Source organism: Cucurbita pepo, chromosome 1, assembly GCF_057944985.1.
Source record: "Cucurbita pepo subsp. pepo isolate OVF chromosome 1, ASM5794498v1, whole genome shotgun sequence".
In the NCBI taxonomy this organism is placed as follows: Eukaryota; Viridiplantae; Streptophyta; class Magnoliopsida; order Cucurbitales; family Cucurbitaceae; genus Cucurbita; species Cucurbita pepo.
The window spans coordinates 4636282-4658098 of NC_141798.1; the positions used below are offsets into that span (position 1 = coordinate 4636282).

Consider the following 21817-nt stretch of genomic DNA (forward strand, 5'->3'; position numbering starts at 1 on the left):
TAGACTCAAATTTCATTATTATATAATAAATAAATAAATAAAAACCTCATTGGTAGCCCACGAAATATATAAAATTAATACATCTTACTCCAAACTTAATAAAAAAAATATAAAAAAAACTACCTGATATTTTTGGATCGCTGGTTGAAGAACTTGAGAGACCTGCCTATTTGTTGCAATTCAAAAATCTGAACAAAACAAACATAAATATTATATATTTATTTGTAAAAATGGTAATATATATATATGGAACTCGTGAGTGTGGCAGACAGGGTGTTGTGTAGTATAAAGACGTAAGGGCATAAAAGAGAACAAAAGCGACAAAGAATGAAACAAAGAACCCTAAATATACTGCATGCTCTTCACTGTCCTCATGCAATTACCGATGCCCCCCGCCACGTCACTTTAACACATCACCTTTTTTTTTTTTTTTTTTTTTTTTTTTATAATTAATATAAAAGAAATTTATTTTGACGTATGTACCTGTTTCTGTGTGTGTACTTTTTGTTCTTCTTCTTCTTCTTCTTCTTCTTCACTTCACTGGTAGTTTCCATTTCCACCACCAAAACCTTGACTTGACGGCGCTGAATTCCTCTCATTTCCCTCCAAAACAATCCCTTCCACCCCTTGTTTCTGTGAATAACCGCCGCCGCCGCCACCACCGCCCCCGCCGCCGCCACTCATGCTTCTTACAATCTGTCCAACGCCTAGGAAGTCTCTTGTTAACCTATCTGTCCCTCCCATCCTCACTCCTCTTACATCCTGTTGTAACTTTGGATCCTCCAACGTTTCCATATTGGTTCTACTACTACTACACTCCAATCCACCAAACGAGTTCATCCCGCTCCCGAACATCCCACTTCCCGAGCTCCCGCTTCCAAATGAATTCATCATATCCTGAAGATTGCTCTCATGTTCCCCGAATGTTACTCCTCCGTAACTCAATGGGAAAAGCGTTCTGTCTGACGCTTTCCCCCCTGAGTTCGAGGAGCTTCCAAACGACCTTAGCAACGTCGATGTCGTGTTGCTACTCGACGTCGTTGAACCCAATTGAGCTGCCTTCTGAAGAAGCGCTGTCGCCGACATATGTGGGAACGAACCACCGATACCACTACCGCCTCCACCACCGACAGCCGAGGCATTGCTGTAGAGAGATGGGAGTGCAGCTGAATTCATCTGATCGCCGATTACGGCGAAAATGTTAGAGGCAGCAGCTTCATCGTTGGCATTGTTTGTGGCACTGAATTGATTCAAATTGGTAGTAATAGTGTTGGTGTCATTGTTATTGCTCAAATTGGTAGTACCATCGCTAGTAGAATTTGGTATGAACCCCAAATTGAAGACATTGGAAGCACAATTGTTGGTATGGGATTGGATATCAGGGAATTGCATCACCCCATGAAACCCCTTGTTTCCAAAGAACCCTTGTTGGGATTGGTTTGGCTGATCCTCATGGAAGCTACTCTGATTATTCTGCTCCGTCAAGAAGAACGGCGGTGACGCCGACATGGGCCGAAAGGACGACCCGATGGATGAAGGAAGGAGATGAGTAAAATGTCCAGGAGCAGATTGATTAATGATATTGGGATGCTCTTGAGCTCCATATAAATGCCTTCCAATACTTGGAGGATGCCTAGAACTTTCTTGAGCCAATGCATCGCAAAAAGCTCTATGAGTAATAAAACTATCCCGTCTGCAAAAACAACAACGACGACGACAACAACAACAACCGTGGGTCCATCATTCACGGATTCAAAATCAATAAAGCGAAGAAGACGAAGAAGAGGAGACCTGGAGAAGAGAGTGCCACAATCGCAACGATACTCGCGAGTACCGCACGTTTTGGAGTGAGCTTTCCAGTCGGACTGAACGGCGTAACGCTTAGAGCACTTATCACACTTCCATTTCTTCTCGCCATGTTTTCTAGAGTAGTGTTTTTTGATGCCGGTTAAGTCACCAAGCGCCCTAGAAGGGTGGTGGTGGACACATGTGGGTTCAGGACATAAGTAAACCTTGCGCTTAGGGTCTTTAGTGGACTTTTGCTTTAGCTTCCAAGGCAAGTTGTGACCACGTCTATGAAGCTGAAGGTTTTGCTCTCTTTGAAACCCTTTGTTACAAACTTCACAAATGAATCTGTTTGTAGCCATTAGGGTCTTGGGACTCAAGGCTATGACCTCCGCATCTGGGTCTGAACCAAACAACAACAAATCCAAATCCAAATCCAAATCCAAATCAAATTCAAATCAAATTCAAATTGAAAAGAAGAAACAAAATTTAGGGTTTTGTTTGTTGGGGGGGGGGGGGGGGGGGATTGAAAAAGAAAAAAGAATTACAATACTTGCTTGGAGTTCCTGGTTGGTTTCTTTTTTTCTTAGTGGAAGAATTAGAGCGAGGCCTCATCTGGGGAGATGGTTCTTCTCCAACGCCATAAACTGGAAGTGAGGAAGAAGAAGATGCAGCCATGTTGCTCTCAAACTCTGCAACTTTTGATCACAACAAGAAGAAGAAGAAGAAGAAAAAGAAAAAGAAAAATATGGTTTTAATTTTATTTGATTTGGTGTGGTGCAGATACAGAAGCACATATACAAAATAGAGACGGAAAAAAAGAAAAAATAAATGGAAATTAATTGAAGAGAGAGAAAGATGGAGAGAGAAAGGGGGTCGGTGGACCCAATCCATACCCACAAAACGACGCCGTATGGTGCGTGAGGGCAGCATGAAATGAACATATTTTCTCTCTCTCTTATATTTCGTATCTTGTTACTCACTTCCAGACAACCTTTCTTCATCACCTGCCTTACTGGGCCTTATTGCCCTACACGGAAATTATAATATATATATATATTCTTTTTTATTTTATTTAATAATTATTTCTTTTAAGGATTTGAGAGGGTAAAAATGGAAAACGGAAGGAAAAGGCTGAATTTCATCTATTATTTTTACTTTACTGCTTATTTCTTTATTTATTTATTTATTTATTTATTTATTTATTGATGTTTAATTACCCGCGCACCGTTTATATGCCGGTCACATCACTGCCCTGCTCCAAGGGTGTTCTCGTCATTTCACTCAAGTGGTCGAATCAAATTTCTAAACCTAACCACTCCTACACATTTCCATTTTTTTTAAAAAAAAAAATATATTTCTCCATTATTATATCACGGGAGCGTTTCTTTTATTTATTTATTTTTTTTTTTGTTAAATTTTAATTATTTCCTTTAATTCCTTGTTTGTTTCAATTTATGCTTACAACAAAAAGGAATATGGCTTCGTCCCTTTTTATATAAATGCATCCATACCCTATGTCCTAATTACTCATATTTTATAAAACATTACCTTATTACATTTTTACATTATAATATAATTAAATATGATATATTAGATGGTTGGATATTACATTATTGGGAGAAATTACAAAGAACTATTATTATTTTTAAAAATAAAATAAAATAAAATGTATTATGAATTTAAAAATAAAAATCTCCATCACTGAAATAAGAAAAATACAAAAAACAACTAATTCTTGCTCTCTTAAATGAGATAGAAAACAAAGCACAGAATTGACTATTATAATTTCCATAAAAATAATTTCAAATATAATTAAATATATAATTTAAAGGCCCAAAAGTATTCACTTATTTATATTACGGTCAAATTTGTAATTTGAGTAGTAAATAAATATTAAAAAAATCATAAATGAAGAGGAGATTTGTATTTGTGGAATTGAAAACTTATAGATTGTGTGAGACAGACGGTAAATTTAGTAATTTCCACATTTAGTTTAATGTTTTATTAATTTCCTTAGAGAATGACAGATCTTTATTCCAACGCCACCTAAAATAAATAAATAAATAAATAAATAAATAAATAAATAAATAAATAAATAAATAAACAAACAAATGCCAGCGTGGCTTGCAGACTTGTCATTCTTGTAAACACTGACAGCTTAACAATAATCATGCATATTTATTTTTTGTAATTTAAAAAAGGACAAATTATAAGCCTAAACAAATCCACTAAATGCTATTAGGCGGCTTTAATAATATGTATGAATGAGTTAATGAGTTTGTGAGATGATATTCCAAATTGAGGCCTTAATTATTTGCACTTAATGATTTTCCTTTAAATGTTATATGTTTTGTACCTTTTCCTTGGAAAGAAATTTGGTAATGTTATGTTGTGTTCTCTATCGGCATGTCATCCTGTATTTAAAAATTTATGACCCATCTTCAGAGGATGAGTCAAGGAGAAGTTCGGGATGAAATCAAAGTGAGTTTGCGGTAAAGTGGTGCCCATATCAAAATCTTTCTAAACCTCTAAAGATTAGTGAGATTTCAGGGCACGAGGTAAAGGATGTGAGACTGAGACACGACCCACCACAAGAGAAAGTACTGGAGAATAGACAAAGTGGTAGTAAACTTCTATGTGCTTAAAGCACGACGGATGTGCGATAAGATTGAGATCAAATTTGACTTTTTATATATTTTCCAATTTAACCGTTGCATTGTGGGAGAGGATCGATGCTTATAGACGTTCTTACTATTTTCTCTCGAACATCTTAATCAGCTTAAAAATCTTTGTTTTCTATTTGATGTCGAAATAAATAAATAAATATAAAAATAGAAGGAACATAGTGAAATGAGTATACATTATTTAATTTCCATTATAAGCTAGGATGGCTACCACCTTTCCTAATGAACAGTGTATTGAGATGCATAGCATAGAGCCTATATAGCATAAATATTTTAATATCAACTTAGAAACAAAAGAACAAAATACATACTAGTTTGTTTGAATATCGTTTGTGAAAAGTTGGCTAGCGGACGGTTTCACAAGACCATAGAGTCACTAAGTCTACGGAATGATCTCATGTGTTTGCTAGCTACTAGGCTGACTATGTGGTCCCATATTCTCTATTAGAACGAGTTTATAGCATAGAGACGAGATCTTAGCCATTTTTCATTAAATAAAGGCACATAGTCACCTTGACGCACTACACTGTTCAGTCTAGACGTAGTGAAGTGCTAAAAGTTTAAGAACGTTTTTTTTCCCGCATAAAACCTAAAATAGAGATATTTGTATTAATTTAGCGTATATTATATTAAATGGTATAAAACCCTTCAAGACTATAGGCCATGACTTTAGGGCATCAATCTCCCACCCATTATATATCTCAGTTTGGGCCTAAGCGCCTAAGCGCCAAACTTTCAACATCAAAATTTATTATTTTTTACTTCAAATTTTTGGAAACACTCCAACTTTTTTTTCTTCTCAATTTTTCACCTTGATTGTTGTAATTCTTACCTTATAATTCAATAAATATTGCATTTTTAAATTATTCTACTCGGAAATTGATAAACCCCGAAATTTTCTTTAAAATATATTTGTCAATTCAATGGTTAATTTGTACTTTATTCTAGTTATCTTAGTCGATCTAAGGTTATTCGACCCTCCTTTGCTCGCACTTAGAATTGAGAATTGATATCCAAATGAATTTAAATTAATAAACAAGTTTAAATATTTACTACTAATATTAAATTCCTATTAGTGATAATTGGTTACAATAATAAGTGATAGAATTCAATATATTAATTTGCTTTATTTTGAATGAAAGATAGATAGATTGATTGAGTTCCACTAACCCATATAAATCCAAAATTATTTTTTTTATTAATCATAATTTATAGAAGAAAAAAAAAAAAGAAATTAGACATGCACGAGGTTGGTCTAATCGCATTAATTAGTCTAAATCAAATTTGTAACCTCAATTATTAATATTTAGAAATAGACTAAATTAATAAATATATTAACTAAAATACTTAAAAATAATATAATTGAATTAAAAAGCAAACCAAACACAGCATAAATAAATAATGATCAGCAAATTGTTGAATTCAAAGATGGTGGAGCATTTGGAATGCCTCCCATTGTGTCCACTTTCTTTTTTATTTATTTATTTATTTATTTATTTTTGGAATTTAAGGAAAAAAAAAAAAAAAAAAAAAAAAAAAAAAAAAGAGTTTTGGTCAAATGGGAGTTGAGCAAAAAAGTGGAAAGGGAAGGAAGAGTGGAGGGGTGGTGCTACTTTGTTTATATTATTGTCAATGAGAACTTACATGACTCTTCTCTTCTAATTTATGTGGTTCATATCAAAAGCCTTCCTTTTCATAATTTTCTTGCATATTTGTTTTTGACAATATCGAGTCAACATTCACGCACCCACCTAGACATGTGTATTACGATCACGTTCATGTTGCTTAACTGACCATGTGACCTACAAAGTCTTTTAAAGGCCGCGTTTTAAATTTAGGACTAGCGTATTGCATTGTGTATGAAGTGGAACTCTCTAAATCCGCTCAAGAGCAAGGGATTATATAGGTGCATGATCAAGGATTAGACCGTCAGAACTTACGAACCAAGGTCCTTAGGTTAAGAACCATGATATGTCCCTACAAATAGGCTACTTATTGAATTTTATACTCATTCTAGTTTTTACCCGTTTTTCAAATAATGACAAGGAGCTAGTCTGGAGTAGGTGCTATAAACACCCTTGTAACCCGTTTCCTATTTTTTTTTTTCTTTTAATTTGCCGTATATTTAGCCCATGTCACGATCTGTGCTCAACTTGGCAAATTAGATAAAACTTGAAAACCGTCTTAAAACTCCTTGAAAAAAATGATATATGTAGGTATGCATGTATACTTGCATATTCTTGTGAAGAGGTATAAGCAACTTGCACCTTCCATATATACTTAACACCCGGGTTGAGTTGGGTCGGGTCAGTATCGTTACATCATAAAACAAGCTACAATATGAGGATCATTAGACTTAGTCTCTAAAGAAATTAGCTGAAATAATGCAACAAACCACATATGTAATTGATTCATATATACCCCGGAAGCTTCCACTCCTTGAACTTCCGTTTGAGTGAGTCAAATATTATGGCATAGTGCACTAAGTTGAGCGCTCCATTGTTTGAAGATTTGAAGTTTGTTATTGAAATTTAGAAATAGAAATGAGTATCTGTCGGTATAAAAGTCGATATCTATCTATATATATATATCTATCTATAGAAACACCCTCGATAAGGCGTCCAATAGTCGGATCCACTGTTCTCTCTATACACTTGTGGCGTGCATGAAATTGGAATTAAACACAGCCCTCTGCTCCTTAGCTCCATTTTCCCTTCCCCTTTTGATTCCTTCCTCTCCAAGCTTTGCCATGCATCCTAAACATACATAACCCCATATCAACTTTACTTCTATTCATATTCATATTCATACTCATATTCAATTCTTTATACCTTATATGAATTCGTCTTCATGTAAGGATTCGTCAGCAGCTGAAATATAGAACAACAAAAACAAATTTATAAACACAAACAAATTATATGTACTAGGAAGATGCGTTGGAATCCCAGATTGTTGGAATCCCATATTGGATAATTAAAGAGAAGATTATATGAAACAAACCTGAACTTGTTCTTGTAGGAATTTAATGTATCCAATGGTTTCGTTTAGAACCGATGCGGTATCAGTCTGAGAAGGAATAATAATAATAATAATAAATAAATAAATAAAATGGAAAATGAAATGTTTCCTTCATTTTAAGTTCTAAATTCACCTTTCCAAATGGTGACACAATTTGTTGAAGGGTCGTGATTCTATCCCCAATTTTGACCTTTGGTTGCTGAATCTGTTCAATGTATCATAAACCCTTTAAAATATTACAAAAACGCTATAGAGATCAAATTGAAACTCGAAACTGGAAACCCGAAACCCGAAACCGAACCTTAGTAGAAGGAGGTGTTGTTGAGTTATCTTGTTTAGCCTTTTTGGTGACAGTTTCAGAAGATTCTTCAGATCTTTTCTTCTTCCCTTGGTTCAAAACTCCACTTCCTCGCCCACTACCTCTTGTCTGCAATGTGATTCAATAAATTCAAACCCATTTTACAAAAATTAAAATTAAAATTAAAATTAAAATTAAAATTAATGATTTTCATTTCAATTCATGAACAATATAAAATTCAATTCCTTGTTGTTTATAAACACTTTTAATTATGAAGTTTAATTTTATTATGAATCAATGAAAAAAAAAAAAGAAAAAAAAGAAGCGATTAATTTGCTTACTGGCGAAGAAATTTGTTGAATCTGCTTCTTAGTTTGAGGTGACAAATTGAAGGACTTAATGGAAGGATTAACACCGAGAAGTGGCTTAGCAAATCGTGGATTAAAGGAGATATAATCACCACAATTACGGGTAGTGGGGGTGTGGTTATCATAGAAGGGCTTGGCGGGCATCGGAGTATGAAGCGAGCGCCTAAAGAAGGCGGAGGCACATGGGTCGAGGGCGGCGTCTGGGTCGAGGAGGGTGGTGGGTCGGAGAGGGTGGGGTTCCTGGTCCATGAGATGGCGGAGATGGGCGTCAGGGCTGGGTAGGGCTATGGACCAAGTGTTGACGAGATTTGAAAGCTTCAACAACCGCTCGTTTTCTAGGGTTGTGAGAAGTCCGTTATTGTTGTTGAAGGTTTGAAAAGTGTCGTCCCAGTTGGTGTTTGTGTCCATTTTTTTAAGGTAATCGCTACATGCAATGGGTTCCAGGAAATTTGGTTGTATGTCTTCCACGCCGTTTCCAATGTTCCTGTCAAGGTTAAATAAATATTATGAGTAGTAATTCGAATATATATTATTATTATTAGATAATTAAATTTAAAAAAAAAAAAAAAAAAAGGAAATTACAATAAAACTTGGGTCCAGAGATGATGATCGGAAGCGTGGTGGGGAAGAAGCTGGGCGGAGGAGGAGTCGAGGGTGAGAGCGGAGTGATTGGAAGCGTTGGTGAAGGAGGAGGTGGAGATTGAAACGTCGTCGTCGCAAGAGGAGTTGGAGTTATAATGATGGTGGTGACTGTGGGTATCCCACCAGTTGGGTGGAGTGGAAGAGGTGGCTACGGAGGTGTCGGTGCAGTCGTCCGCCATGATCGGTGGTTGGAGGTGCGATTTGTTGTTGTGAATTTGGGGTGTGTGTGTTTGTGTGTGTGTGTTTGTGTTTGTGGGTGGAGGAGAGGGAAATGGAATATAGAGGAGAGAGGGAGGAGGGGAGGGGAGGGGAGGGGACAATAAAAAATGCTGATTCAGTTATTCCACTAAGTTTGGTGGGGGGGATATTATAATATTAATGCTTAATGGGGCCCACCAAAAAAGACAATGAATGTGCCATGTTTTTCTTTTCTATTTTCTCCTTGCGCGTGTGAATTTAAAGTTTTTTTTTTTCTATTTAATTCTAAACTGTCTTTTCTGTCTAGACTGGATCGTGAGATTCTATCTTGGTTGTAGAGATAAACAAGTGCTAGATGTTAGATGTTGGACCTCGAAGGAGGAAGAATTGTGAGATTCCACAAGAGAGTAAAACGAATGTCAACGAAGACGTTAGACTTCGACAAAGCTGTATTGTGAAATTCCACATCAATATAGAGAGTTTATAATTATTTTTAATAATATTTTTATATTATAATTATGACTGGAGAAGAAAGTAAGTGAGATTTTGGGAAGAAGTTTTGGTTGACCTCTTACTTCTCCGGGAGACATTTTTCATTCCTTTTTTTCTTGTTTCTTTCTTATTTTTCTTCTTTCAAATATATATATTTTATAAATTATCCACGTGGCAGTTTTTAATTGGGTGGAAAGAAGGAATTTTTGCTTACCTTTTCTACTCTACGATAACTTTAGAACACGCGACTTTACTTAAAATATTTGATATACGTAGGCAGAAACGGAAGAAGGGGTGGAGTCAGATTTATCCCAACGGGAGTAAGAGTAATACTAATGTTTATAATGCTATAATATTAGGTATAATAAGTAAAATAATACGGAAAAAAAATGAGGATATGAATAACCATGGTGGATGCATCAAATGGACGTCAAGTGACTGATATTATCCCTCAATGGACAAGATCAACTTCTTGTTACAAAGGCCAAAACTATCAAATTTCATTCACTTTTTTTTTTTTTTTTCTATTATGAACGTTTTATAGAACTCTTAAACACTCGAATTCGGGGTAACCTACTTGGGTACACGTGCTCACACTATCGAAAACCAACAGAAAGAAAGGAGCAAGTATCATATCTTGCGTACGCGTCAAAAATATAATAGGAGAGTATTCCACACTTGTGACATACAACTTGCACATAGTTATGATACACATCAAACTTTCATACCTTTCATGATATAACTTTCCTACGAGACATGCGTACAACATGGCATATCATTCATTGTTATCATACATAATTTATCAAGTGTCTCATAATGCATAACGTGAACATGATATCGTAGTATACATGGATTGCATCACAGAAAGTTCATAAACATCTACAAGTATTATAGGTAGATAAGCTATAGGGTGTGTGTCACTCTTGCACCATACAAATCATCCAACCTAACTCGAAGGTGTTTCAATAGTAAGATCCCATCACAAGGGTCGTGTGCCTTCTGTTTATTCCCTTAGCTATATTATTGAATCATTCATTGGATTGTTTCACCAAATTAGTAAATTCGAGAGAGTTATTCCGCTCTAAAATGTTGTTAATTTTATGAAATTAAAGATTATGATACCAAAAATATATAAGGTGGAGTAGTGGGCGTGCAACTTTGTTATGTTTTTTCTGGTAAAAAGGGTTGCAACTCTCTTCATTATTTTAGTTTTGTTCACTTTGGAAGATTATTGGTTGCATGTCAACACCACTTTTTGGATAAATTGTAAATTAATATGAATGGAAATGGTGCAACCAAAGATGTTCTAAGCCACACATTATTAAGACGCTATTAACTTTTGCTAAAGATTAGATCAAAAGATGATAAAACTCTTCCCATCACATTCTTGGCGTATTCAAACTGTTTTTGTTGCCTTTTATAATGAAAAATGGTTCATCAAATTCTAGAAAAACTTCGGTTTCTTTACTTAACTTAGTCATAGGTTATGACATGAGTGTTCAAAGAATTCGAGAATTCTAAAATTTGGGTTAGGTTAGATTTCCTTTTGGTTCGTGGGTTTCATTTTTTTTAGTCGTGACAACCCGACCAACCCTGAAACAGGGTTACAACTCAACCTACCTTAGTTTTAAGATTATTATGAAATTTAGAACATTTGACATTTGTAACCGATGTTAGCGATGCGTTGTGACTTGTGAATGTTTGATACTCAAAAATAGAAAGTTGGGTTGAGTTGTGAACACTATTCGGATTGTGAATTCTATGTTTGAAGGTGCAAAATTATTAAATGAGATCGGTTGGGTTCGGTCGGTTCGATTATTGGTACCTCCTTTGAAATAATAAACAATAATATAAAATGGTGAGACAAATTCCAGCAGCTTCAGTGGTCTGGGTTCGTCATCCCTTGAAGTTCTTTAAAAGGATTTGTATCCAAATTGGAGACTAATAGTGTTTTGGTGTGTTAATGGGCAAGTGGAATTCATTTTCCTCTTAACTAATTATTATTTTTCAAATAAAGTCCGCTTACTTTTCCAACCAATCAAAATTCCCCATATATATATATATATATATTACAGCCGTCCAACCATTCCATGTTGATTTTATCGTTCATAGGCTGCCATTTTCATCCCCTCCTGTTTGCAGTAGTTTGAACAAGGAAGTGAAGCCGATCGAAGAAGAAACGAGCTCGTAGGAGGAAGAACACTGAAATTGTAAGCTAAAAACCTTGCATGCATGCGTCTCGAGATAGGCGAGCGATTCGTTTGAGTTGGATATTCAAGCTGATATGAATTTCTATTAGAACTTTGTCCGCTTTAAGTATCACTTATTAGTGAGTGTATGACTGAAAAATGAATGTTTTTACTAAAATAGGTTAAGTTATGAAATTCAATACGTTAATATGATTCATGGTTTCGTGTTACTACATGGGAGATGTTAGGAGCTAACTGTCCAGACTCTAACAGTTAACTTGTCTAGAGTGACAAAGGTTCACATAACATTATTGTAGCTGGTAGAAGCATAGAATCGCTCCCATCATGATTATACAAGATTAACAAGTCGTCACTTAACGTTTAGGGTTTATATTTGTATTAAATGAGTTGGATGATATAACGACATGCCCTAGATTCATGTGATATGCAATGCTATTAGGTTATTATTAAGGGATTATATCGTGATAGTTGGAAGGCACAGAGGTAGCTCCCATGTGATTATGAATATACAGGGACTACTAAAGAGTCGTTGACTAATATTTAGAAAAAAAAATTATGAATAATGTTTTTTACAATCTACGTTACTTAAAAAGTACGATGATAGATTTATTTGGTTGTACCTATATAAAATCAAATTTAATAATTATAAAAATATAATTTTGGTACACATATTTAAAAATAAGTATTAAAAATGAATGAATGAAAATGCATTTTTATATTTAATAAAGGTATTATGAAATTTAGGGGAAGGGCATAGGTGTCGAAGGAGAACAAAAGTGTGGTCCCACCAACTTTTGGCAACAAATAAAAATGGATAACAAAAGGCTCGAAAGATCTATCGTGCAATTGCACGCAAAACACTTTATGTAATTAATTTGAAAGAATTTAAAGGAAAAAAATAATAATAATTTTATATATCGATTTGGTAAAGAAAAGGGAAGTGAGTAAAATAATAGAAGATTTGGGTTAGTGGGTTTTTTTTTTTTTTTTCTTTCTTTCTTTTTTTAATAAAAAAAAACTTTTATCTCAATTAAAATTTAGCATCAACTTTATGCAACCAAAGGGAGAGTAAATAAATTTATAGATGTTGACTTCTCTACAAAAATGGGTCACGCCTCTCTTGAAGGATCATTTTTTAAATAATTGTTTGGAATCGACCAATGTCAACCGTTTAATTATAACGTGCAAAAAACTATATTTGTCCCATTTAATTATAACAAGACAGTGCAAAAAACTATATTTGTCATTCCGCCATCTCACCATCTCATAGAGTTGAATTATCTAACTCTTTTGAATCAATTCTCGAACTAAAGGTCTTCGAGCTTGCTGTGTACGATCAAACACCCTTGCAGCGACAAAGCAAACGGTCAACACAAAGGTTCAAGACTTAGCTAGTGCTGACTTTTGTACCTTTCGATCTTACTTACTAATTTACACAAACTCTAGTTCTTTTACCTTATTTCATGCCAAAGTTGAACATATATTTTGGTCAAAGACCAATTCAAAAATAAAATTACAACTATCCCTACCATCTCCTACTATAAACATTAGTAATGTAATCTATGAATGTCGACAAATTCATGATTAAATGCAATACTCACTCTAAATCTATACTAAATAAACTGTTACCCCTTAGAAAACCAAGATGAATGAAAAATAATGTAAAAAGCAAGAGGGAGAATCAGATTAGCAATTCAATAAGAAAAAACCAAAGGTTCATAATGTGCATTCCATTTCCAACGAAACAAGTTTTTTTCTTTTTATCGAAGTTGTTCACAAGAACAAGAACAGCATAGCGCCATGGGTGGATTCTACGTCATTGTACATTACAATTTCAATGATGAGTTTCCAATTCCGATTGATCTCTCACTTTACAGCATGAGACTGAAGGAAGGAACATCACGTACTGCAAAGGATGTGGCATTTCCCGTCGGGCGTCGGGAGTCTTAGCTACGCTAAGAAGACCCTTCTGCTAATGTCCTCTTCGAAGTACTGATGTACAGAACTGCATTAAGACATCAACGTTCAGACTATTCCCAAGACATCGAGATTTTCAAACACTACTGTATTTACCGTTATTTCCACGGATGAAAGCATCGCCATATTTGTTTTTCAACTGCCCATTTACGTATTCTTCGGTCTGCTCCATTGCTATGTTCATGTATCCATCCAGACAGGCAAGAATACCTTTGCAATGAAACATATAATGGGATTTTCACATTAGAATTCAATATAAATTTTACCTGTTTTTCAAATACAAAGGAGGACAAATGATCATGTTTAAAACCAAATCATTTGTCAAACAAATGTTCATGTTTCTTGTGGGGGTGATGAAAAGGGGGCGGTTCATATTTGGTTAGTCGGGAGAGTGTTATAATAAGACATTGAGTTTGGAGGGTTAGGTCAGCAATTTGAGGATTCATAATGAGGCTTTCTGGCTAAATAGTTTCCTTTGGGGCAAGTACTTGGAAGAGTAATGTTTATAATAAGCACTTATGACCCTCGACCTTTCGATCGAACCTCAGGGAGAGGGTTGGGAGGCACTTTCAAGAAACCTAAAAAATCCATCTCTTTGGGTGGTCCCCTTTTCTCCAATTTCATTAATTGCTTCATCTAAGAATTGTTCAAACACCTATTTCCTTGGTGGTGAGAATCCCCTTGGTAACATGTTTTGTTGTTTGTACCAGCTTTCCTCTTTGTGGTCGTTCCCCATTTCTTCAATCATTTCTTGGGCACGTTATTCAATTCATTTATGTATTCTTGCCGAGGAGGTGTCTCTAAGGATTTGGGTCATATTTCTCTAGGGTTCCTCCAAGTATGATATCAGGCTTTGGAACTCTCTTTTGGAGACTTTTCGTGTGTGCATGGCCATGACAGTGATTGTGGTAGAACCTATATAGCTAAAATAGTATTGAAAGATGAGGAATACAATAACTCCCGACTAATTAGGCCTACTTGGACCCTCCACTCAAACTTGAGACAACTAAATCAACCCATAAATATCTTTACTATTTCCCACCCCCACTATATATACCTTGATGTCCAAATAATATTCCTAATAACATTTCTATCAGATTTTGATTTTTAAAATTAATCACATTTTCCTGGGAAAAAGTGAAAGAAGACAAGGACATCCTTACTGTCATGCTACACATAAAATCCCACAAAAGGAAGGGACTCCAATCAAGCAAAATAAGACCTAAATATTAATTTTTTTTTTTTAAAGTACAGGACACTAATGTTCGGAGAAAAACAAGAGACTAAACATCCTTACTGTCATGCTACGTATATAATGCTAAAGATCCTATTGTTCCTCTCTCCTACGATCGCCACACCCAAAGTACACTTGTTGGCTTGCCATGAAGATTGTCTCCCCACATTCCTCTCAGATTGTTGCCTCATCATGGAGGAGACCTTATTCCATCTGCCTTTTCAAGATAAGGGTTGTAAGCTTCGATAGACTGGCTTATTGCCTATTCTATGGAACATTTAGTTGGAGAAAAATAAGAGATTTTTTGGAGGGATTGACAGATCTTGGGAAGATGTTAGGAGATGTGAAGGCTCTTGGCATGTTTAATGTCTCTCTCTAGGCGTCTGTCTCAAACATACTCTAGTGGGAGAATGTCAATTTCAAAAGATTCTCTAATTATTCTCTTGGTCTAATTATTTTGGATTGGACCCTTTCTACCAAGGCATTAAGTTTTGACTTCAGCTCCACTTTTTCGGCACTTATTTGTATGCATATTTTTTATTCCTTCATTTTTTTTCTTCATTTCCAGAGCTCAGTTTCTATTAAAAAGTCACCTTTTACAAGCAAGTCAGATTTGAAGAACAAGAAATTGATAAAGAGAATATATGAACGGAAGGAAGCAGTACAACGTATGGAAGACACAACGTTGAATTAAGGTCATAAGAAAGAGAAGATATGAAAGGACAAAAAAATAAGCTGACAAATGACGCCATTTTGTCAACAAGGAAGATTCATGAACCAAAAAAAAAAAAAAAAAAAAAAAAAGAGCCTCCATTTGCAGGTAATTTCTCTCAACCTCAACATATTCTTAAAAGTAACGATACAACTCTGAGCATAAAAATGAAACAAAATTGAACAGGCAAATATACCTCGGTAGTCAACACCAGAATTGAGTTTCACAACTACAGGACGGCCCCGAATTGATTTGAGAAAGTCCGCTGGTGTCTTTGTTGACACAGAACCTTTTTCACCACCAATACTCATCTCTGGTTTCCTTCTATCTGCACAACCTACTTTTTATACCTAATCAGATATTACTAATCAAATTTATTCAACACCATCAAACAACATAAAAAAAAATAAAGAGCTATTATCACCAAGCAGACTAAATAATCAAATGACCATGCCCCCATAGTCAACGGATAAGACAGACGGATAATTCTACACGTACCAAAAAATGAAAATGAGAAACCACTGAGGTAAGAATATCTAAACAGTAAAGAGTATTCACAAAAGAACGATGATGAAAAAGCTAGAAAATGAAAAAGGTTCTGTGTCTTTGTTAACATCACGGTTTATGAACCTCAATCCTTTTGCAAATATATGCATCAAGGGAATGAGAAGACCAAATTGATTCTCTTTTTTAATGTAAAAACTTAAAACTTTCCTTCGAGAAACATGAAAGAATACACGGTCATACAAAAAAGAAAAAGCCCACAAAAAGGAGTCAGACTACAAAAAAGGCTCCAACAACAAAAAAAAAAAAAAAAAAAAAAAAAAGAAAGACAATGTGAAAAGTTACAAAAGAGCTTAAAAACAAAGGCCCAAAGAGAAACAGAGAATATAACAAATGAACAAGCATTACCAAAAGAACTCTGGCACCCTCCGAAGATTTTGTTATTTCTCTCATCTCAAAGCCCCCATAAAATAGCACACCCCAGTTGTATTATTACAAAATGGAAAACGGAGGAAAAGCTCCTCAAACGCCTCCCTGCAACTCTGGGGGCTAATAAAACTAAAGTTGAACACCTCAAAAAACTTGCGCCAAACCCAAGCAAATCACAACATGCTTTCCGCCACCCTCCTACAAGGAATACAACAAAGAGGCCCAGCCACTAAAAAACCTCTAGCCAAGATCTGATTCAGGAGCTTAACTCTTCCATGCAAAACTTGTCATGTGAAGAACTTCATCTGCTTGGAAATCTTCACCTTCCAAACTAAGGAGAAAATAAAACCACCCACCAAGAAAGGATTGGACAAGCATTGGAAAAACTAGTGAGTCCAAAGAGTCCAAAAGGCAGGAATCACACCCTTCCCCTCCCTCACCCCCAACCTAAGGTGAAAAGAGGAGAGAGAGAGAGAGAGGAGAGAAGAGCTTGCCCTATTGGTCACCGAACGGCAGATACCGGAGAAAGAAGTTGAAAAATCTGTCTAACCAAGGATCAAAGCAATCGAGTTGTTCCTGAAGGATGATAAATAATATATAAACGAGGGAATAACGAGTGGATGAGTCTATCCCCCAACCATTTTCCTCAAAAAATATGCATCACACCTGCTTCCAACGTCAAAACGAATAAACTAAGAAAGAAGAGGAAGATCAGACAATAATTGCTTTCCACGGGTTTTTGGAAAGCAGAAGTGCTTTTAACCCCTCAACTCATAATCCTCAATTAACAAACCTTTCGAACTCCTAATCAATGGAGTTGAAAGTTCTTATTTCTTCTTCCACTAGCGACTCAATGGAAATAAGTCCATTTACAATTATCCTAACCAGCCCATTTAACATTTTCTTTTTTCATTCCAACTCACAGCACACAATTTCTCCAAACTCAAACTTCAAATTCAGTGGCTCCTCCTTCACGAGCACTTCACAGCTTCAGATAAACCCTCCTCCATCTTTTCAAACCTGTCCAAAGCTTGAAGTCTCCCCAAAGTCTCCTATTTGTCGACCTTAAAGTCCCTTCCAAGACTTCATCGTCCCTTTAATTAAGTTGGTTTTCCCAAAATGTGAAACCCCTCCCCTCTTCCTTAAGCCTCGGATTGCCACCATTGAAGGAAGGAAATTTTGAAAGACGGAGGATAGCCACATGTTCCCGAATTGCAAGGAACGGGACCCCATTTCACTGGACCTAAGTTCAAGCCGAGAGGCCAATGTTCCAAGGTAACCCTAGGACCTAAGATTGCCTCGCATTACATAACACTTCCATCCAACCTTCTAAGAACAAAAATCTATCAATACGTTTTTGTATCTATTGTTGGACCAGGTGAATCTCTCATTGACCAACTTCAATAAAATGGTTTAAAAAATGCATAGATCTCGTCACTCCTCCCTGAGCTCTTCTCTTGTACTCTACCGACCATATTAAAGTCCCCTACTATGCATCAATAGGGGGCAATAGGTTAAACAACCCACCCAACACCCAACACATGCCAAAAACTCCTTCCTATTTGACTAGAAGGTCCATAAACCCCAGGAACCCACCCCTCATCCCCTTCGAAGCTAAAGGAAACCAACACTGAAAGGACCCCTTTAACCACTCCCAAAGACCGAACCATCCTACTCATATAAATACCTCCCGAGTTAACTTGAAACTCCCATCACACCCTCTCCACCTTTCTTCTACCTCATAAACTTTAACGGCCCAGATCCACCACTAGCAGATATTGGCCTCTTTGGGCTTTCCCTTTCGGGCTTCCCCTCAAGGCTTTAAAACGCGTCTGCTAGGAGAAGGTTTCCACACCCTTTTAAATGGTGGTTTGTTCTCCTCCCCAACCAATGTGGGACATCACAATCCACCCCCCTTCGGAACCCATCACCCTCGCTGGCACTCTGTCCTTCCTCCAATCAATGTGGGACCACCCCCAAATCCCCCCCCCCCCTCCCTTTGGGGCCCAAGGTCCTTACTGGCACACCGCCTCGTGTCTACCCCCCTTTGGGGAACAGCGAGAAGGCTGGTACATCATCCAGTGTTTGGCTCTGACGAGAAGGCTGGCACATCATCCAGTGTTTGGCTCTGATACCATTTTTAACGGCCTAGATCCACCACTAGCAGATATTGTCCTCTTTGAGCTTTCCCTTTCGGGCTTCCCTTCAAGGCTTTAAAATGCGTCTGGCAGGGGAAGGTTTCCACACGCTTTTAAATTGTGGTTTGTTCTCCTCCCCAACCAATGTAGGACATCACATAAACTATTGACCAACTCCTTAGAACTACTCCTTTGTTTGAATTCAATAAGAATGACAATGTCGAGGTTTTCCTATGCAAGGACCTTTTTAACCAACCTCCTTTTCTCCTTGCTCCCAAACTTCTTACATTCCAAGAATCATTTCCATTTAAAAATTTGAAATCCCACCATGATTGTTGCTTTCCTTCCCTCATAATAAACCGAAAACTCAAATTTCTTGAGCACCCTATCCCATTCTATCCTCCCCTTTAGATTTACCTGTAGTTCTAATTTTTGGCCAAGTCAAAGGACAATCAACTTTCAAGACTAGGACATGTCCACAAAGGCACTCTAAATAAAGAAGGATTGGGCTCTTAGGGAGTTACAAACTAATGTCTCGACTTGCATGCTAGTTGTTGCTAGCGTGGAACATAAGGATGGCCACTGCCCAAAGTGAAAAAAGGTAACGGAATTGCTCTAACACCCTTCATGTCAACTAATGGCTGACTTGTATTCAACGATTTAATGATGTTTGGGTCTACAAAAGAAGAAGGCTCAATCTTTCTTAAAAAAAGTTGGGTCCAAGACAGGAGGAGGCCTAAACCTAACTAACTTCAGGGAGTGTAGAAGAACACTTGTCCTCCCCTCGCAACTTTGGCCATTATTAGACAACTTACCCGGAAGGGCTACTTTGTACGTTGAGAACTATCCACGTCATCTCTTGCTAGAAACACCTGGTCGCTAGATATCTTCACCTGAAAGCACACCTGCTTCAAACCAACCCAATCGTGCAAAGATGGGAAAGTATCTAGTACTTTGACCCAACCTTTCTCAAATGTAGTTCACCTATTTTCAACCACCCTCTCTTCATCCCATAGACGAAACCAAATAGCACTATCAAGGATTATTCCTCTCCCAAAATCTAGCAACTTCTTCATAATAGAAGGCTCATGCACAAAGAAAAACAACAAGGTTTCCACAAAAAGCCCTAGTTCTTAGGTCTCCCAAAAAGCTTCCTTACACAACAATCAATAATATCCAAAGAATTTGACGCCTTCTCCTTTCTCCACCAAAACAGCAACTGAGACAGCGAATGCAAAACCCACCTACGAGTCTTTATCTCCCTCCAAAGTTACAAGCAAGTTAGCACCATCACCAAAGAAGAATCTAGTTTAGACGAAGGAATCACCCTACTGACAACTCTATCCTTCGAGGAATATGGAGCAGTCGAGAGGAGTGCTAGATAACACACCTCTAAAAGAACCCTAACCCATTTTATCCTTACCTTTCAGAATAAATAAAGCCGATTTTCTTTCTTTGCTCGACACCACCGCAAACAAACAACAGTTTTCCCTCATATTTGATACACTCCGGAAAAAAATCTTAAATTTACCTAAAATCAATTAAATTGGCCTTCGAACATCAAATAGATTTTCATCCTTCAAACAGAACAAAGATATCGACAAAAACCAACCCAAAAAAAAAAAAAAAAAAAAAAAGACTCGCTCATATAAACAAGTCCCCTACCGAAAGCAAACGCATACATATACGACAACTGGAAATTTAAACAAATTAACAGTATTTCAAGAAAATACCGTCAGTTTTCCCAAAATGAAGATTTGAAGCAAATACAAAAATTTAGAAAATTTCCCAAGAATCAACCATTAGACGAAGAAACTAGAACTAAACAATATAATACCACGAAATGGAGACGAGAGGACTGAAGATGTAGTGTCGATGTTCCAGTCGGCTTCTGGCTGCGATGGTGGATGAGAAAGGAAGAAGCAGAGAGGGTATGAGGAGACGGTCGCAGACTGGGAGAGTAGCGCGAGAGAACGAGAGGAAGAGGAAGGTTAGGGCAAAACTTTTTTGCTGTCTTTATTATTTTTTTATTATTATTTACGAAAAATTACGTGGCGTTATTTATTTATTTATTTAATTGATAATACCTCTAAGTTATTTATTATGTTACTCTCTATTTTATATAAATATGTTTCATTTTGGGAGTTAAAATAGCAAAATTTTATTGTTGTGAGAAACTTGGAACATGTAAGCCTATCTCTCTTCATATACATATAGAAGTGCTACGAGTATATAGAGATGTGGGTAGATTCAGGTTCAAAAAGTAAAGGTCGAGGTGTAGGTCACATGATCTTCTACACCAAATTGATGGCTTAGTGGCCTTTTTCCTAGATCAAAGCAGATCAGCTCACCTTTTTGTTATCCAAAAGTTCGTCGAATTGACTACTATGAGGTTTGGGAGGTTAGAAAGCTTTATTATGCCATTGATTAAATTTTGGACGGATTGTTATGAGACCCTAGAATTAAGTATGACTTTTTAGTGAGCCTTAACCTATGTTTCATTATACTATGGTCTTAGAGTTTACATAGCAGTTCATGATTCAAAGTCTAAAAAAATGAGTCGTTACACATGACGATCATATTAAGTAATAACCTAAAAAAATTGTAGTATATAGATAAGATTGGATAAATTATTATAGTAACACAATTGATCTAACTGACTTTGTAGTACTCGTAAATAATTTGATCCAAATCATACAACAGAGAGTGATGCGAGTAGAAGTATCATATACAGAAATTTATGTAAAATTAAACCATAAAATATATTCTCTCTGTAAATATTTCACAACAAAATAATCATATGCAATTTAAATGAGTTACGAATCTCTACCTATTAAGTGTTTGTTATTTGATTTATAGAGATGATACTAATTTTTGTGATTTATAGAGATGATACTAAGTTTTGTAGTGATTTAGTAAGTCTATTATTTTGAGAAGGTTCTCACCTTGATTTCAAGACTTGAACAACAACTCTATCTTCTTGTTAATTCAAGAGAGACATAAATGTCGACTCGGGATTCATAATCAGTAGGGTAGTTTGCAGATTTCATAGGTGAAATTGCACACAAACAAACAACAAAATCACTCATATTCTCAAATATAAAGGCAATAGGGAGAACAAAAGG

The 21817-nt window shown here is 36.2% G+C and overlaps 3 protein-coding genes across 7 annotated transcripts; all 3 read right to left on the bottom strand.

The window, feature by feature from the left end:
• IDD4 (indeterminate(ID)-domain 4) lies at positions 1 to 2554 on the bottom strand. Of its 3 annotated transcripts, none has more exons than XM_023689183.2 (4): positions 2343 to 2554; positions 1792 to 2188; positions 484 to 1693; positions 1 to 188 (listed from the first exon to the last, which is right to left on the bottom strand). In XM_023689183.2, the coding sequence occupies exons 1-3, from the start codon at positions 2461 to 2463 to the stop codon at positions 538 to 540; spliced, it is 1674 nt and encodes a 557-aa protein (XP_023544951.2). In that variant the 5' UTR covers positions 2464 to 2554; the 3' UTR covers positions 1 to 188; positions 484 to 537. The 3 variants fall into 3 exon arrangements, with proteins under 3 accessions (XP_023544951.2, XP_023544943.2, XP_023544959.2); XM_023689175.2 differs by having other exon boundaries at positions 2334 to 2554; XM_023689191.2 differs by having other exon boundaries at positions 2339 to 2480.
• A 4171-nt stretch (positions 2555 to 6725) lies between these two features.
• LOC111807738 (basic helix-loop-helix (bHLH) DNA-binding superfamily protein) lies at positions 6726 to 9077 on the bottom strand. Its single transcript, XM_023693612.2, has 7 exons — positions 8739 to 9077; positions 8130 to 8640; positions 7792 to 7917; positions 7624 to 7695; positions 7473 to 7538; positions 7304 to 7342; positions 6726 to 7228 (listed from the first exon to the last, which is right to left on the bottom strand). Exons 1-7 carry the CDS (start codon positions 8975 to 8977, stop codon positions 7064 to 7066), a joined length of 1218 nt encoding a protein of 405 aa, XP_023549380.2. The 5' UTR covers positions 8978 to 9077; the 3' UTR covers positions 6726 to 7063.
• A 4283-nt stretch (positions 9078 to 13360) lies between these two features.
• LOC111778180 (uncharacterized) lies at positions 13361 to 20702 on the bottom strand. Of its 3 annotated transcripts, none has more exons than XM_023657883.2 (4): positions 20530 to 20702; positions 15818 to 15961; positions 13772 to 13885; positions 13361 to 13703 (listed from the first exon to the last, which is right to left on the bottom strand). In XM_023657883.2, the coding sequence occupies exons 2-4, from the start codon at positions 15930 to 15932 to the stop codon at positions 13654 to 13656; spliced, it is 279 nt and encodes a 92-aa protein (XP_023513651.1). In that variant the 5' UTR covers positions 15933 to 15961; positions 20530 to 20702; the 3' UTR covers positions 13361 to 13653. The 3 variants fall into 3 exon arrangements, with proteins under 3 accessions (XP_023513651.1, XP_023513644.1, XP_023513637.1); XM_023657876.2 differs by having other exon boundaries at positions 15818 to 15971; XM_023657869.2 differs by having other exon boundaries at positions 15818 to 15958; positions 20530 to 20700.
• Positions 20703 to 21817: the final 1115 nt, after the last annotated feature.

Coding starts and splice junctions, on each gene's coding strand:
- IDD4 (XM_023689175.2), bottom strand. CDS start 2,463: ATGGCTGCATCTTCTTCTTCCTCACTTCCAGTTTATGGCGTTGGAGAA. Junction 2,189..2,333: donor AGGAACTCCAAGCAAGTATT/GTAATTCTTTTT, acceptor TGTTTGGTTCAG/ACCCAGATGCGGAGGTCATA. Junction 1,694..1,791: donor TGTGGCACTCTCTTCTCCAG/GTCTCCTCTTCT, acceptor TTGTTTTTGCAG/ACGGGATAGTTTTATTACTC.
- LOC111807738 (XM_023693612.2), bottom strand. CDS start 8,977: ATGGCGGACGACTGCACCGACACCTCCGTAGCCACCTCTTCCACTCCA. Junction 8,641..8,738: donor CTCTGGACCCAAGTTTTATT/GTAATTTCCTTT, acceptor TAACCTTGACAG/GAACATTGGAAACGGCGTGG. Junction 7,696..7,791: donor CAACACCTCCTTCTACTAAG/GTTCGGTTTCGG, acceptor TACATTGAACAG/ATTCAGCAACCAAAGGTCAA.
- LOC111778180 (XM_023657883.2), bottom strand. CDS start 15,932: ATGAGTATTGGTGGTGAAAAAGGTTCTGTGTCAACAAAGACACCAGCG. Junction 13,886..15,817: donor TTCTGGTGTTGACTACCGAG/GTATATTTGCCT, acceptor TTCATTGCAAAG/GTATTCTTGCCTGTCTGGAT. Junction 13,704..13,771: donor TTTCATCCGTGGAAATAACG/GTAAATACAGTA, acceptor GTCTTAATGCAG/TTCTGTACATCAGTACTTCG.